General features: G+C 45.3%; 1 protein-coding gene across 3 annotated transcripts in view; it reads right to left on the reverse strand.

Annotated features, from left to right (window-relative positions):
- Positions 1-8,746: 8,746 nt before the first annotated feature.
- Positions 8,747-17,529, reverse strand: part of mcu (mitochondrial calcium uniporter) — a 158,566-nt gene continuing 149,783 nt past the window's right edge. For all 3 annotated transcript variants that reach the window (XM_043679131.1, XM_043679129.1, XM_043679130.1), the window contains 4 exons: positions 16,051-16,211; positions 13,696-13,899; positions 12,341-12,457; positions 8,747-9,393 (listed from right to left, as the gene is read on the reverse strand). In XM_043679131.1, the coding sequence (XP_043535066.1) occupies positions 9,316-9,393; positions 12,341-12,457; positions 13,696-13,899; positions 16,051-16,211 (560 nt within the window). In that variant the 3' untranslated portion in view covers positions 8,747-9,315. The remainder of the gene's footprint in view (positions 9,394-12,340; positions 12,458-13,695; positions 13,900-16,050; positions 16,212-17,529) is intronic.

Consider the following 17,529-nt stretch of genomic DNA (forward strand, 5'->3'; position numbering starts at 1 on the left):
ACCCCAAGATGCCTCAAAGCACTGTACCACCAATTTATTTCACAACTGAAATGTAGTCATTGCTTGGAAACAAATTACATTCCAACCTGACAGAACAGTTTCGATATCCTTTCTTACATTCGTGATACCAGCACTGAAACAGCCTCAGCTGGAGTGTCATTGACTACAGTGGTCCTCCGTTCTCCTACAAAGGTGAAAGATTTCTCCTACTTTCACTTGAAAATCACTTCCATTTGATCCACTTATTTTATTTTAGTTCATTCATGGGCTATGGGCATCACTGGCTGGGCCAGCATTTATGGTCCATCTCTAATTGCCCTTGGGAAGGTGATGGTGAGCTGCCTTCTTGAATCACTAAATCAGGTGCTGTAGGTAGACTCTCAATGCCGTTAGTGAGGGAAAATCAGGACTTTGACTCAGTGACAGTGAAGGAACAGCGATATATTTCCAAGTCAGGATGATGAGTGGCTTGGAGGGGAACTTGCAGGTGGTGGTGTTCCCATGTATCTGCTGCCCTTGTCCTTCTAGATAGTATTGAGCACTAGAAACATTTCTACATACCTCCTTGCAGCCTTTCCTAATGTTAAACGCTCCTATAAAATCAGCTTTTCCTCTTGTATGTTCTAATTAAAACACTGCTGATATTTTCCATCTTTCATGATGTTTGTATTCCCTCTAACCCAGTAATTTTCCAATAATCATTTGATATGCCCTCCTTAATGCCTCAACACCCTACAATTAGCCTAAAAATGTGCACAATTCTCCAACTGTGGTCGAGATTAGATCCCCTACAGTATGGAAACAGGCCCTTCGGCCCAACAAGTCCACACCGACCCTCTGAAGAGTAACCCATTCAGATCCATTCCCCCACCCTATATTTATCCCTTCCTGAAGAAGGGCTCATGCCCGAAGCGTCGATTCTCCTGCTCCTTGGATGCTGCCTGACCTGCTGCGCTTTTCCAGCAACACATTCTCAGCTCATATCATAGAATCCCTAAAGTGTGGAAGCATACACACTTTGGAATTAATACCTTCTGCAGGAGTGGAATTCTTGGTTGCACTCCCTTTGCTTAAAATATCTTGCTCTAACATCTACTTTTAAAATGTATTATTTTTTTTTGTAGAGTGCGGATGTCACTGGCTGGTCAGCATTTATTGCCCGTCCCTACTAGGACAGCCAATCTAATTTTAAGTTAATACCGGACCCTATTGTCCGTGGCAGTTGGTACAAGCTGATATACATTTAGCTACTCAATCAGCCCACGTGCTGCCAATCTATGATGGCTTAGACCAATTCGAACATGAGAAATAGAGGCACCAGAAAGCCATATCTTCCTCTTGAGCTCCACCATTTAACAAGAGCCTGACTGATGGGTCACAAGAGGCCAAGTGGTATTATTACAGGACTGTTCATCCAGGGACCCAGGGAATGTTCTGGGGACCTAGGGTTCGAATGCCACAATGGCAAAAGGTGGAATTTGAATTCGATAAATATCTGGAATTAAGAATCCATTGTCAACTGTCAGAAAAATCCATGTGACCACTAAAGTTCTTTCGGGAAGGAAACGGTCATCCTTACCTGGTCTGGCCTACCTATGACTCCAGACCCACAGCGACGTGGTTGACTCTCAACTGCCCTCTAGGCAATGAGGGATGGGCAATAAATGCTGCCCAGCCAGTGACATCCTCATCCGGTTAAAGAACAGAAAAGAGGAAAGCAAGGCTGAAGACACTTTCTGATCAACCTCCCTACTTTTAACAAGGCCTTGTGTGCTGTAAGATAGATTGCATGCTTCCTCCTTTTGTGTGTAATATACTTTGATGTTCTTTTGTTAAAAGTACATTGGCAGAATGAATATGTTCAGTGGCTGACCATGACGGTAAATGAAGTTTTGTAAAAAATGTGCAGTCTATCAAGCCAGGCTTCAGCTTGGGATCTGATTTGTTCAGTATTACCATCAGCTGGGATCAGAAAGTGGGGGCTCTTTGCAATACTAAAATTCATATTTAGAGTGCTAGAGTCATAGAGATGTACAGCACGGAAACAGACCCTTGGTCCAACTTGTCCATGCTGACCTGATATCCCAACCCAATCTAGTCCCACCTGCCAGCACCCGGCCCATATCCCTCCAAACCCTTCCTATTCATATACCCATCCAGGTGCCTTTTAAATGTTGCAATTGTACCAGCCTTCACCACTTCCTCTGGTAAGAGGGATCAGAACAATAACATGAGCTTTTATTTTTTTCTTTCTTCTCTTTTCTTTTTGTGACAAACACTGCCCTTCACATCAAAGGGAAATCTCCTGTTCTTTTTTTTTCTCTTTTTAACCCCCACACTACCACCTAAGTGCGGTAGTGCTTATTTTATCCCCAGCACCCATGGTGTGTGTGTGCAGGTGGGAGACACAGTGAAAGACACAAAGTGCACGAATCTTTATTCAAATGACATGAGCTTTTAAAGAATGGCACCTCTGCGTTCATTGGAAGGGGCTGAACAGGATACTAACAGGTCACTCAGTCACTTAAAATAAACAATCAACCAGAGGTCCATTGATGAACAAGAGCTCCAGGACTACAGTTTGTGTTTGTGGCTGTATTCCTACAGTTTGGGTGAATAATTCAAGGTCATGGAGAATGGAAATAAGATATTGGGTTTTAACCCACTGCTGGTCCTTTACTAATCTTTGCAGCTCCACTTAGAACAGTGCCTTCCATTTTTGTCCCCACACAATCTCTATTCCTTTAGAACCTTGACTCTAAGAAAACAAGATTGTGACTGATCTGAAAATCCTCAATCAACTCCACTTTCCTAAAACCCTTGTTCCCCTTACTGCTTAAAAATCTGTCCATTGTAGCTTTGAATATACTTATCAATCCAGCCCTGATACCCTCCAAGGCAAAGAATTCCACAGACTTACTACTTTCCGAGAGAAGACATTCCTCCTCAGCTCTGTCCTGAACTAGAAATCCTTTATTCGGAGATTATACCCACTGGCCAGAGACCCTCCATACAAAGGGGAACAATCTCTCCACATCAACTCTCTCATGTCCGCTCAGAACCTGGTATGTTTCAATAAAGTTAGGTCTCATTCTTCTAAATCCCAATGAGTACAGGCCCAAACCATTCAACCCCTCCTCATAAGAGAACCCCTCCACACCTGGGATTGATCCCGTGAACCTCCTCTGGACTGCCTCCAAGGCCAGTATATCTTTACTTGGACAAGGGACCACAAAGGTGCACAATATTTGTTGTGTGATCTAACAAGTGCCTTTTATAGTTTTATTAAAACCTCCAGAATTGCTATACTATCCTTTTGAAATACAGGCCAGAGATCATCTTTAACAGTCTGAAATATTCCATGGCTTTCCACAGGAACAATTAGTAAACAAAAACTTCATAATGCACAAAAGGAAGCATTAAAACAGGCGATTGCCAACTTTAAAACTTTTTTTTTTAAAAGGCTTTTTTAAAATGGACAGGTGAAACAGCAAGAAATGAAACTAATGTCACTGAGTAGAGAGGGCTATTAAAAATCTACCCAGAACTGGCACTCAATTAGTTATCGAGATAGCTCAGGGAGGTCAGATTATTCTCATTAAAGACAGCCTTAGGGAGGAGATGACCAAGGATTTTAAAAGTAATAGATCATAGTTTACCTAATGGGAATTTGTCTATTGGAGATAGATTGGGTTTATAGAACTGAGAAGCATGATAATAATGTTTGCTGATAAAGAGTTATTGCTGTGATTAGGGAACCATTTCTTTACAGAGTAACTGCAATGACTACTGCAGTAAACTTGAATTTTCCCCCCACAGGCCCTTATAATGGAGCTGGGGATTTTCTCTTTGAGAGAGTAGGGTTCAGGTGTGGCTGACTGAAACATTGAAAGATTACCCGAGGGTTTCAAGAAAGTCTACCCAGAATTTTTCTAAATTAATCTCAGAGGACGCCCCCCCTCTCCACCATCTGGTGATTCTGCAAGGCTTGGAAACTAGGGTTTTATGGAAATTGGATTGGATGGAGAGTGTGTGTCACAGGGCAGAACTCACTATCAGATAAAACCCTCCGTAAGGCCTTGCAGAAACAAACTAAGGGTTAGGCTGATGCTGCGTATTTGACTAAGTTCTAGATTTTAAGATTGCTAATTGTGGTTGGAATATTCCTGAAGGTTCCATTGTTTGATCGCCAAAAGCTCCACCCACCCAAAGTGTTTAAATAAAATTACTTTAAAACTATTTCACATTAATATCAGGTTTGGTGACACTTCCTCAGTACTGATAGTAACTAGGAAATGGTTGTATTTTTATGCAGAAGGTCAGAAGTCACACAACGCCAGGTTATAGTCTGACAGATTTATTTGAAATCACAAGCTTTGGAAGTTCCTTCATCACCGGACGTTTGTGATTTCAAATAAAACTGTCAGACTATAATCCCCTTCCACCATATCCCAGATCCACTCTCCCAACTTGGCTCCAGCATCTTGACTTGTCCATCTTCCTTATCACTTATCCACTCAACTCTCTCCTCCGACCTATCACCTGCTCCCACACCTTCATCTACCTATCGCATTCTAAGCTAACTTCCCCCCAGCCCCACCACACCACCTCTCACTTACCTTTCAGTCTCCTTGGGACACCCCTTTATTCCTGATGAAGAGCTGATGCTCGGAACATAGACTCTCCTGCTCCTTGGATGCTGCCTGATCGGCTGTGCTTTTCCAGCACCATAATCTTAGACTATAACCTGGTTTTGTGTGAATTCTGACCTTGTCCATCTTAGCCCAAAACTAGCACCTCCACATTATGGCTTTTACGCAGAGGACAGGTTGAAGGGGTGTGGGGAAGGGGCAAATTACAGATAAGTGATAGGATGGGAAGAGTGAATACCCCTATCTTCTGTATACAAAACAACCTTTTCTAAGCTACACAGTTCTGAGGAAAGGTCTCCAGACCCAAAACATTAAGATTCCCTACAGTGTGGAAACAAGCCATTCAGCCCAAGTCACACCGGCCTATCACCTGCAATCCACCCAGACTCATCTCCCTCTGACAAATGCACCTAACACCATGGGCAATGTATCACAGCCAATTCACCTGACCTGCACACCTTTGGACTGTGGGAGGAAACTGGAGCACCCGGAGGAAATTCACACAGACACAGGGAGAATGTGCAAACTTCACACTGACAGTCGTGTGAGGCTGGACTTGAACCCAAGTCTCATGAGGCTGCAGTGCTAACCACTGAGCCATTGGGCTGCCCTAACTCATTAACAATGATTTCTCTCCAGAGATACTGTCAGACCTGCTGAGATTTTCCAGAAATTTCTGCTTTTTGTTTCTGATTTCCAACACCTGCAATTCTTTTGGGTTTTTTTTCCCACATTAATGCCCCAATAATCCTGTTCTAAGATTGCTCACAGCAATGTGAAGGAGACTCATCCACGATCCTTGGAGACTCTGGGGTAATCCTGAAGAGTCAATCTTAGCTCAGCCACAGAAACTATAGGAGGCAATTTGGGGGAGGCCTTTTCAGACAGAAGTGAGAAGGAATTCCTCCAGCAAGAGAATGACAAGGTGGTGTATTCCCTGCTATAGAAACAGGCCAAAATATTCTAAACTTGCAAGATAGATGCAGTTATAGTTTTTAGGGCTACAGGGATCAATAGAGAGAAAAAGGGAACAGGGTTCGGAGTTGGAAGATCAATCATGATAATAGAATCCCTGTAGTGTGGAAGCAGGCTATTCAGCCCATTAAGTCCACACTGCCCCTCTGAACAGCCTGCTAGCCAGATTCACCCACCTATCCTGCCCCTGTAACCGTGCATTTCCCATCGCTAACCCACCTAGCCTGCACACCCTGGGTAATTTAGTATGGTCAATCCCCACCTAACCGGCACATCTTTAGACTGTGGGAGGAAACTGGAGCATCCAGAGGAAACCCACACAGACACGGGGAGAACGTGTAAACTCCACACAGACAGTGGCCAGAGGCTGGAATTGAACTCAGGTCCCTGGTGCTGTGAGGCAGCAATGCTAACCACTGAGCCACTGACACCAGCATCACGTGATGGAGCAGACATGAAGGGCTGAATGGCCTATGTTAACAACTTAATGCTTCAATGTTCTATGTTAACTCCTAGCTGTCGTTAATAAACCTTCCCAAAGAAAGTGCAGCAACATTATTTTTCTTTGCCATTTATTCAGTAAATAGCTTCAATTGAGTTCTCTGTGGCTTGATACATTCCTCCGATAATATTCAGCATTAGAAAGTGACATATGAGTACTTCTGTGAATGCTTTATGGAAGACACACACACACACACACTCTCTAAAATCTGCAAACAAGTCCCCAGCACTCGAGGGGTTAACTCAGTTGAACCAGGCTAAGGAACTGACATGAAGGACATGTCCTGGGCTGGAGAACAAAGGCAATCTCATGTCAGGCGTGAGGACAGTTACAGCTCTTCAAGACCAGGGAAAGAGAGAGATCAAACTGCTTCATAGCCTACCACACGGCCTTCTGTAGCAACACACATCAAAGGACACGTACAAATAGAACAGGCCACTGTGACAGTACAGTGGTTATTATTCCCCTCATGTGTACATATTAAACATACTTAAAAAAAGTCACTTTACATTTACAGCTGCAATACATTCCACTTACTCTTTGACTGTATTCATCATTGAAAGGCAAAAGTCACACGACACCAGGTTTTGTGATTTTAAATAAACCTGTTGGACTACAACCTGACGTGGTGTGAGTAATGACTTGGTCCACCCAGTCCAACACTAGCATCTCTACATCATTATAGAAAGACAGAGCAATACTCCGGGATTCCTTTCTGTTTTGGTACAGTAATTAAGCCCTCAAAAGGATTTTGTGCACTTTCCCAGATCTGATTCATGCATTCGCTCAGGATTCCTCAGGCCAGGTGGTGAAACTAAGGCACGAGTCTCTGTCAACACCCTTCACTCCTGGAGACCCAGATGGATACAGCGTCCAGGCCAGGGAGTGGAGTGAGAGGTGATGAAAACTCGCTGAGGTTCACTCTCTCTCTCGTCGCTGAGGCAGCTGCTTCAGTGTTATGGATGTTACAGTCTCTGGTCAACATTAGTGCTAATAGTTACCTGGGAAAACAAAGGTAATCCTCCTCCCCCCGGACACAGTATATATCTACAATGCATTTAAAACACCCTTGTTTAGAGTTCTCAGGCATGTTCATGGTACAAAATCAGTTTTAAGATGGTAAATGTTTTTTGCAGACTTGATAAAATTACACATCTGTCAAAGAATCATGCCAGGTTGCAGCAGTGAGACCAATCTCTCTAGAATCATCCCACCTCTGGACAATCATACCCCTGAGACACAGCCTAACATTGGCTGCAAGGTCCTTGTAATATTTTATGGCTGTCATTTTTGGTTAGTAACCCTAAAGGTTCACAGTGGATGGATGACAGGTTGTTGTTGTCTTCAGGTACAATACAAAGGGTACATGTAGTTGAGATATAACAATACAGCTTTCAGTAGAGTCTCCGCTACCATACATAATCCCCTTACTCCATAATGCCAACCACGTAGTGATGCCACATGCAGGGAAGGTGGTTCACTCCTCACTTACTGCGGGGAGAGTTCAGGCAACGTCCCCAACCAGATGAGAGGGGAAAAATTTAAAAGGGATCTGAGGGGCACTCTTTTCACGCAGAGGGTAGTACGTGTATGGAATGAGCTGCCAGAGGAAGTGGTGGAAGCTGGTACAATTGCAACATTTAAGAGGCATTTGGATGGGTATATGAATAAGAAGAGTTTGGAGGGATATGGGCCGGGTGCTGGCAGGTGGGACTAGATTGGGTTGGGATATCTGGTCAGCGTGGACGGGTTGGACAGAAGGGTCTGTTTCCATGCTGTACATCTCTATGACTAATTTGTATTTGGAGCAATCTTTGAGCTTCTAGAGTCATAGTGCTGTACTTTGTCCAACCCATCCATGCCGACCAGATATCCTAAATTAAACTAGTTCCATTTACCATCTAAGGGGGGGGGGGGGGGGGAGGTTAACGTGTTAAAATAAATTGGCTGAAACTAACTGCCTCTTGAAGGGGCCTGTCATCCCTTTAACAGGGTTTTTTTCTTAGAAATAAAAGGCATATTATGTAAATTGATTGGTCTGGAGAGAGTTGTGGCTACTGTGCTCTCCATTAGCCAGGATAGTTTGGAATATTGGCTGAACTGCAAAGGGGCATTTCCCTTGCATTGTTCCAGGCCACAGGCAGAGAGGGAGGACAAGTTAGCATCTCAAGCCGTGATGAGTTAGCAGTTGTGTAGGTAACTCCAAAGATGGGTGGTGAGCTTCGAGAGGTTTTGTCAACACTAAACATCCACAGACTGAGACACAATTTGTTGAGGGCACTGATGAGAAGAGAATGATTGGAAGTTGTAAAGTTAAACGTGATAATCAAACCCCAGGTGATAGTTCTAGTGGCCCGGACCGGGATTATCAGACCCTTCACCTCGCTGGGAATGGTCAGTGAATAGATGGACGGTTGGGTGCCCTGCCCTGTTTGTCAGAAGATCTCAAGGGGACATAGCAGCAAATGTCACAGTACCCTCCTCCTCTGAGGAGGAGACCTGGCAGGAAACCCACTCTAACACCCAGATATCCTCAGCCTCCTGTACCAACTGAGAACCCCAGACCATGGAGACCAGGAGTAAACATCCAACATCAGCAACCAAGTGCAACAGCCAGTCTAGCTCCAAAACAGTCGTGGAAGTCATTTATTGTCAGAATTACAGTGCTTTTTTGTACAATTTATTTCACAAATGATGCCCTTTTACTTAATTGTATGCAATTTTTCTCTTTTAATATAATTTATAGATTTCTAAAGGACTGCAGCAATGTTGGATGAATCCATAGTTTGTAAAATCTGCACACAAAACAAGATAAAACTGTAAAATAATGCACGGAAATGATCTTTTCTTTTTAAAAAAATCCCACAGAGGAAACGTGCATCCCCTATCTGTCCACGCGTGGTCACAAAGGAAGTCGGCGCCCACATTGTCCGTGTTATCGACGTCTGCAGGGCACCTGAGACCTCACCGTGGATTCAAAACCCTCTCGCTCGATCTTCGGAACGTACGGGCGTTTGGTTTAAATGAGTAAGGGTGCTCCTGGCCTCAGCTTCACCAGGTTTTCCGCTGCTCAGGTGGCTGGGAGTGGAAGTGTTGGGGAATTGGTTGAGGGCGAGGGAGCACAGGGAAGGGTAGGAGAGGGGCTTGGGAAGGGTGTTGGACGGGGAGTCGTTCTGCACCTATTCCTCACTCCTGGCTGCTGACAGGCTGGATGGGAAGATGGAGCTGGAGTGGATCCCGAAGACGTTTCAAGTCCAACTCGGCCTGAAACGCAGAAACGATCCAGCGTTAGTGTGGAGGTCCCAAATTTCCCAGGACTAAGGCCTTCCCGCAAGACCAAGACCGCCTCATCATTGAAGGGAATCCTACAGAGTCCTATGGAAAGTGACACCGTTTACAATCCCAGGATGTCCCAAAACTACAACGGTAAGCATCCAGGCTCTGGCCCTCTCCCCCTTCACTGGTGTGCGAGTGTTCACCTGACATCCAGTGTCAAATCCCAGAGGAGCAGAATCACAGAGGCACGAAAGTCCAGGAGGAGGCCACTCAGCCCATCACATCTGCACTAACTCTGAGCATCCTAACGTAGTGCCAATGTCCCGCCTTCTCCCCCTTACTCTTGCACATTGGTTCTACTCAAAGAATCATCCGATGCCCGTTTGAATGTCTCCGATTGTACCTGCCTCCTCCACATTATTGCTCGGGCAGAATCTCCTTAGTTAACCATTGGACAGATCGGAGGCAGTAATCAGTCCACGTCACAAACTCCATTCCCTACCCATTGACCACCCGACCCTAGGGTGACCATCCTCAGACTGAGCCTGACCATTCCTGTCCTTGTTGCTCCATCTCAACCGATCCTGGAGGGAGGTGATGACCTCGTGGTATTATCGATGGACCTTTTAATCCAGAGACCCGGGTTTGAATCCCATCATGGCAGATGATGGAATTTGAATTCAATAAAAAAAAACAAAATCTGGATTTAAGGGTCTAGTGATTACCTTGAATCCATTGTCAATGGTTTGGAAAAACTCATCTGATTCACTAATGTCCTTTAAGGAAGGAAACACATCTGGCCTACATATGATTCCAGACCCACAGAAATTTGGTTGATTCTGAACTGCCCTCTGGGCAATTAGGGATGGGCAAGAAATGTCATAGGCAAAAGTGGGTACTGCAGATGCTGGAGATTAGAGTCTAGATTAGAGTGGCGTTGGAAAAACACAGCAGGTCAGGCAGCATCTGAGGAGCAAGAAAACGATGAAGGGCTTTTGCCCGAAATGTCGATTTCCCTGCTCCTCGGATGCTGCCTGACCTGCTGTGTTTTTCCAGCACCACTCCAATCTTGACAATAAGTGCCACACCTCGTCAGTGATTCCCTCATCCCATGAATGAAAACAAAAATCCACTCTCTTTCCCACTCCTGTCTGCACCAAACATACTTTCCGAGCTACTTTCAGTTCTGAAGAAGTGTTATGTCGGGCTTGAAACATTAACTCTGCTTCCCTCTGCAAAACATCAACCCTTTCCCTAATTATGTCATTCTTACCAACGTGTACAACAATTTCCCACTTCTCACTCTCCCCTTTGACAAGACGTTGCAATCTTTTGAGATGTCCCTGACCGTAGCACCAGGGAGAACAAACCACCCTGACTTCACGCTCACTACCACACAGTCTCCTGTCTGTACCCTGGATGCTGCCAGACCTGCTGAGAGTTTCTCCAGCCATTTCTGTTTTTGCTGCCTTGTTTTGACAGCTGACCCAGACAGGAGCTTTTGACCTTCAACAACCCCCTATTACACCCCTGCAACATCACCATGGCTCTATCCTCCACCCGCCCTGGCATCAGCTTATCTGCTGCTGAGAATCTCAACCCAATTTTGTCTCTGAACTGGACTACTCCAACAACTCCCCATCCCAGGCAGGCTTCTTCCATCGTGAATTCACCAGAAACCACCCACACCCTGACCCACTCAAGGCCCCATCTCTCCTGCGCTTTATGACCTTCGTGGACTGCTGCTGTGACAGTGCCTCAATTGGAAATTCATTGTCTGCTGCAAATCCCCTCACATCTCTACTCTCCAACTCCACAACATCAGGGTCCTCGAAGCCTGGTCTCTTATTATAGAGTTATACAGCACAGAAACAGACCTTTCGATCCAACCAGTCCATGCTGAATATAATCCCAAATTAAACTAGGCCCACCTGCTTGCTCCTGGCCTATATCTCTCCAAACCTTTCCTATTCATGTACTTATCCAAGTGTCTTTTAAATGTTGTAACTGTGCACACATCCACCACTTCCTCAGGAAGTTCTTTCCACACTCAAACTATCCTCTCATGTCTTTTTTAAATCTTTCTCCTCTCACTTTAAAAACATCCCCTAGTCTTGAAAAGACAACCAGCAATTACTATCTATACCTCTCATGATTTCACAAACCTCTGTAAGGTCACCTCTCAACCTCCCAAGCTCCAGTGAAAAAAGTCCCAGCCTTTCTTGATAACTCAAATTTTCTATACTCAGCAGCATCCTGGTAAATCTCTTCTGAACTCTCTTCAGCTTAATAATATCCTTCCTATAACTGGGCAACCAGAACTGGACACAGTATTCCAGAAGAGGTCTCACCAATGTCCTGTCCACGGTCAGCTTGAAGTCTCTCCACATTGCATGCTGTACCTTTGGACACAAAGGCCGTCAGGTCTGGAATTAACTCACTGCTTAAAACCACACTGCTGACCCCAAGGCTTTACTCCTTGCTGACGAGGCCCAAGGTCAAAATCTTTTTGATCATCTGCTGGCTCAGAAAGCATCACTGTGAAAAGGTTGCCACAGAAACGCAAGTTGTTGTTGGTAATGGTGGTCAGCGCCAGCAGCTTGTGGAAATGAAATCAAAGCCCACTTTTATTTGGGGTGGTGTCGGAGTCCCCACTTCTCAGGTCCGTGTTCCTTGCTGAAGGCTTTGACACGCAACTGACAAGGGAGAGGCGAGGCTTGCATTTACATAGTGCCTTTCGCAACCTCCGGGCAGCCCAATGAAGTACGGTCACTGTAGCTCACAGCGACAGGTTCTCTGTGTCAGCTCCACATTCCTATGTTTGCGTCGGTCTGACCTATCCCTGGAGTCCTGCAGTCAAACAGGAAGCTGCTCCCAGCCCTGGAGATGACCAGCTACCCTGAGTTTTCGCAGCAATCCAGCTGCGCTAGTTTACCTGAGCGATTGCATCCTTGAGCTGGTTGTATTTTTCGACATCAAATTGCGTCTTCTGGGCTCCTCTGTGAAAGAAGTGCAGGTATTGCCTGTCTTTGGCATCAGGGTAAATGTATTCCTGGGGATGGAACAGACAGAGTGTCAGGCAGAGCACAGACAACATCGTCACCATGGCAACAGTCAGCAACTGGGGAAGAAATGGCTACTTGGAGTTTAATGGTCCATTTGTAGGGCAGCTCCTGCGGCAGTGCAGCACTCTCTCAGCCCTGCCCTGACAGTAGGTGCTCAATGTTGGTTTAACTGAGCCGTAACACTGGAGCGGGGCTAGAACTGCTGTCAGAGGGACAGAGTGGCCACCAACTGAAGCAGTACACACTGCTTTGCTGTGATGCGGCAAGAAAGACACTATTCAGTTCAAAACTGAAATGCAGGAAAGAACCATCTCCTTTTTGTTCTGATCTCACTCAGGAGGGAAGGATTGGACACGATAGTCACAGCTGCACAAATAAATGCAAGGAAAGGTGGCGTCCATGTCCACTCAAAAATTAACGTCTCCATGTGCTTCCAACAGAAGTCCCTCTTATAGTGGGAGACGAAGTAGGGTGGGGTGAGGCTCATATTCCACACAAACACCAATCAGTTGGGCTGAATGGCCTGTGACTGCTGCAAAATTCCATGCTATGTTTCAGAAGGAAATGGAGGGAAGGGCAAGACAGTGGCTCAGTGGTTAGCACTGCTGCCTCAAAGCGCCAGGGACCGGGGTTCGATTCCCGCATCGGGTGACTGTCTGTGTGGAGTTTGCACATTCTCCCTGTGTCTACATGGGTTTCCTCCCACAAATCCGAAGATGTCCACATTAGGGTGGATTAGCCAGGCTAAATTGCCCATAGTGTTCAGGGATGTGCAGGCTAGGTGGGTTAGCCATGAGAAATGCAGAGGTATAGGTTCAGGGTAGGGGATGGGTCTGGGTGTGACGCTCTTCGGAGGGTCAGTGCGGCCTGCTCCCACACTTTCGGGATTTAATGATTTATTCATTTGCTTTCAAATGTAAAATCAAAAGGTATTGTGGGAGTACCTCACCTTTAAGGGAGTGCCCCTTGAAGGGAACAATGTGCTGTGTACACACAATGTTGTGATTCTGCCTGACAATTTACTGGCTGTGGCTTTGCAAGGATCAGCCACTTTTTGTTGCTTGCTTCCCATCCTGAAAGATGTTTTACTGATTTAAATAAATTAACCCACAGAGTTCGTCAATCCCTGGAAAGCAAAATTATCAGACTATGACCTTCAACAGGACAAAGGCATCTTAAAACCATGCTGGGCATGGGAGAGTGACCTCAAGGTCCAAATACCTACCTGCCGTGTGATAACAAAATAGGCATACATAGCCATTGCACTGCCGTACGTGATGAAATAGGTGACCGGCTCCATTATATCCCAGGAATATTCCCACCAAGTGAGCCGGGCGAGGATTCCGAACTGCGTCGCCATGAAAGCCATACCCCCCCACAGTACCCAGCTCGACCTCTTCTCTGCTTTCCTGGCTAATTCCGACTTGATCTGCAGGAAATACAAACAGACCGCCTTCAGTGACACATCATGAGCTCCAAAAGGAAAAGTATACAAAAATAAACAAAACCCCAGAATATTCTGGTTAACAAGAGGTCAGAAAGGTAAAATACCTGATTACTTTTAGCACAAAGAGATTGGAATACAAGAGTAAATGAAGTCTTACTACAATCAGTGTAGTGGTACCATCACTAGACTATTAATCCAGAGACCCAGGTAATGTCCAGGGGATCTGGGGTTAAATCCTGCTGTGGCAGATGATGGAATCTGAATTCAATTCAAGCCTGGAATTCAGAGTCTAATGATTAGCCTGAAAACATTGTCAATTATTGGAAAAACCCATCCTTAGGGAAGGAAATCTGCTGTCTTCACATGGTCTGGCCTACATGTGACTCCAGACTCTCAGTAATCTGGTTGATAATAAGATAATGCGTAGAAAGGGTGGACGCTGGGAATTGGTTTCCATTAGGCAGGGAGAATAAGGCCCATGGGCACAGCCTTAGAATTAGAGGGGGTCAATTTAGAACGGAAATGAGGAGATATTTCTTCAGGCAGAGAGTGGTGGGCCTGTGGAATTCATTGCCACAGAGCACAGTGGAGGCCGGGACGTTAAATGTCTTCAAGACAGAGATTGATAAATTCTTGATCTCACAAGGAATTAAGGGATACGGGGAGAGTGTGGGTAAGTGGAGTTGAAATGCCCATCAGCCATGATTAAATGGGCCAAATGGCCTTACTTCCACTCCTATGTCTTATGACTCTTAACTACCCTCTGGGCAATTAGGGATGGGCAAAAATGCTGGCTTAGCCAGCGAAGCCCACATCCAATGAATTAATTTTACACAAAATTACACAGGCAGGGCTACACCTGAGCTTGGAATACAGGGTTGGTCTCCTTAAACCAGGAAAGTCATACTTAGTTTCGAAAGAGAGTGTAAGAGAGGCCAACCAGATTGGAAGAAGGGGATTGACTGGAAGGAGAGACTGAGAAACCTCAGCCTTTTCGAAAAGCAAGAAAGGATTTAATTGAAAAGCATCTATTTCTTAAGAAGCTGAACAGGACAGAAAGTGGAAGGGTGATAGTCTTTGTGAGGGAAATCTACGCCATGGTGTTATCATCTTAAATAAGGGGCATATAAGAGTCAGGGGGAGAGCTTTTACAATCAAATCTCTAGAATCGTCTAACAAACACAGAAGTTCTGGCAGCATCTGTGGAGAGAAATCAGAGTTAACGTTTCGGGTCCGGTGACCCTTCTTCAGAACCGGCAGTTATGAGGAAGGGTCACCAGACCCGAAACGTTAACTCTAATTTCTCTCCACAGATGCTGCCAGACCTGCTGAGATTTTCCAGCAATTTCTGTTTTTGTTTCTGATTCACAGCATCTGCAATTCTTTTGATTTTTTTTTCCTCTAGAATTCTCTACCTGGATGCTAAGTCGTTGAGTACATTCAGGATTGAGGTGGACATTCTTTTTGATATAAAAGGGAATTCAGGGATATAGGGATTGTACAGGAAGGTGGAATTAAGGGAGATGATCTTGCTGAATACTGGGGCAGGCTGAAGCAACTGCTATGGCCTGCTCCTATTTCTTACACAGGGGTGAATTAGCTTTTCAAGACAGAATGTGCATGTGGAAGATTAATCTGCACAAAAATGAAGACAGTGAGATTTTTCTTAACCAATCAAATAAATGTTATGGTTAGGCTGCATCCTTACCAACCAGGATCCCATGACCCAGCTTCCCAACCGAGGATTCTACCTCAGGATCGGCCGAGGCAGTAGCCTGTTGGCAATATCATTGGACTGGAAATACAGAACCTCAGGCTAAAGTTCGGGGCGTGCGGGTTCAAATCCCGCTGCGGTGAGTAGTTAAATGTGAGTTCAATAAAAGTCAAAAAAAAAATTACTAATGGTGACCATGTAACCACTGTGGATTGTTGGAATAAACCATTGGGTTCACTCACGGCCTTTAGGGAAGGAAATCTGCCATCCTTACCTGGTCTGGCCTACATGTGAATCCAGACCCACAGCAATGTGGCTGACTCTCAGCCTCCCCCAGGGCAGTTAGGGACGGGCAATAAACATTGGCCCAGCCAGTGACACCCACATCCCATGAAATTAATACAAAGAGTGCCACCTACTTTCTCAAGAGGTTCAATCTGAGCGTGCAGCTCCTCCACTCGTTTCTGGAGTTCCCGCTCCTTGTGCAGTTGGTGTTGCTCGATGTTCAAGGTGGTGAAGAGTTGCTGGACAAGGATCTTAACGTCATTCATTGTCGCCGCATCTTCGTGACTCAGGCTCTCTGCCAAAAATCAAAGGAAAAACGAACGTTTACGCAGTTGGCATGCGGCTACAGGAGGAAGTTTTCAGGAGACTGTGTGGACTGTGCCCCTGACTCTCTTATACCTTCCTCCGTATGCTCCCCCCAACTTGCAATCCCTCCAGCAGGTTTCTAGTTGTGAGGATCAACTCTCAGGCTGATCACAGTCAACTGGGAAGAGATATATGCATTCCGAGAGACAGCCAAAATAAAGGGAGAGGATTTGTAACAAGACAACTATATATTGCACTTCGATGCCCTTGTTTGTATGCATTGAGAGGTGAGTTAATGATTACATGTATGTACACATTTTTCTGGACTGCAAGATCCCAGAGAGAACAACAACATGAATGAATGGTGCCTTGGTGTCCAGTATTCACCCACACGATGATGAGGAAAGGGCACAAGGTTTCAGGGACAGTAATCAAGGGAGGCACAGAGTGTATTTTCAGATGACCCCCTCATTTTGCCCACCACTAGAGGACAGTAGAGCAACATTTTAAAGCTTCAGACCCAGCACAATTGTCGAGTTAACCGCTGAACTGGTTCACATGCAATCTCGTTCATCCAAAGCTGCTCTCCGGAGACGATAAACGAAATTACAAGTCAATGCACATCTTTGACACAAACCAGTGAAGCTCTGATCAGTCAAGCTCCCAGCATCAGTTTGGAAGGTCATCAACTCAAAAGGTTAGCTCGGTTCCTCTCGCTGCAAACATTCTGTGATATAATAAGCTTTTTCCAAAATAACCTTTAATTTTGGATTTCCAGCATCTGTAGGATTTTACTTATTTTAAATAGGTATCAGTGGGACAGGGGCAACGCAACAAGCTAGGGTGGTCAACTCCGATTGGACGTTAGCCAGAATAGATGAACGTCCTAGCACCAATGGCTGTCTAAGGCAGCCATATTTCCTTTGGTCAGCCAATCAGAAAGTGAACACAGCAAAACTAAATGACTGGGAGAAAGTGAGAACTGCAAATGCTGGAGATCAGAGTCAAGAGTGTGGTGCTGGAAAAGTACAGCAGGTCAGGCAGCATCTCAGGAGCAGGAGAATCAACGTTTCGGCCAAGAGCCCTTCATCAGGAATGAGGCTGGGAGCATCGGGGGTGGAGAGATAAATAGGAGGAGGGTGGATCTGGGATTATTTTGCATATTATACTGTTCAAGATCAGAGTCAAGAGTGTGGTGCTGGAAAAGCACAGCAGGTCAGGCAGCATCTCAGGAGCAGGAGAATCAACGTTTCGGCCAAGAGCCTTTCATCAGGAATGAGGCTGGGAGCATCGGGGGTGGAGAGATA

The sequence above is a fragment of the Chiloscyllium plagiosum genome, chromosome 38, assembly GCF_004010195.1.
Source record: "Chiloscyllium plagiosum isolate BGI_BamShark_2017 chromosome 38, ASM401019v2, whole genome shotgun sequence".
Classification (NCBI taxonomy): Eukaryota; Metazoa; Chordata; class Chondrichthyes; order Orectolobiformes; family Hemiscylliidae; genus Chiloscyllium; species Chiloscyllium plagiosum.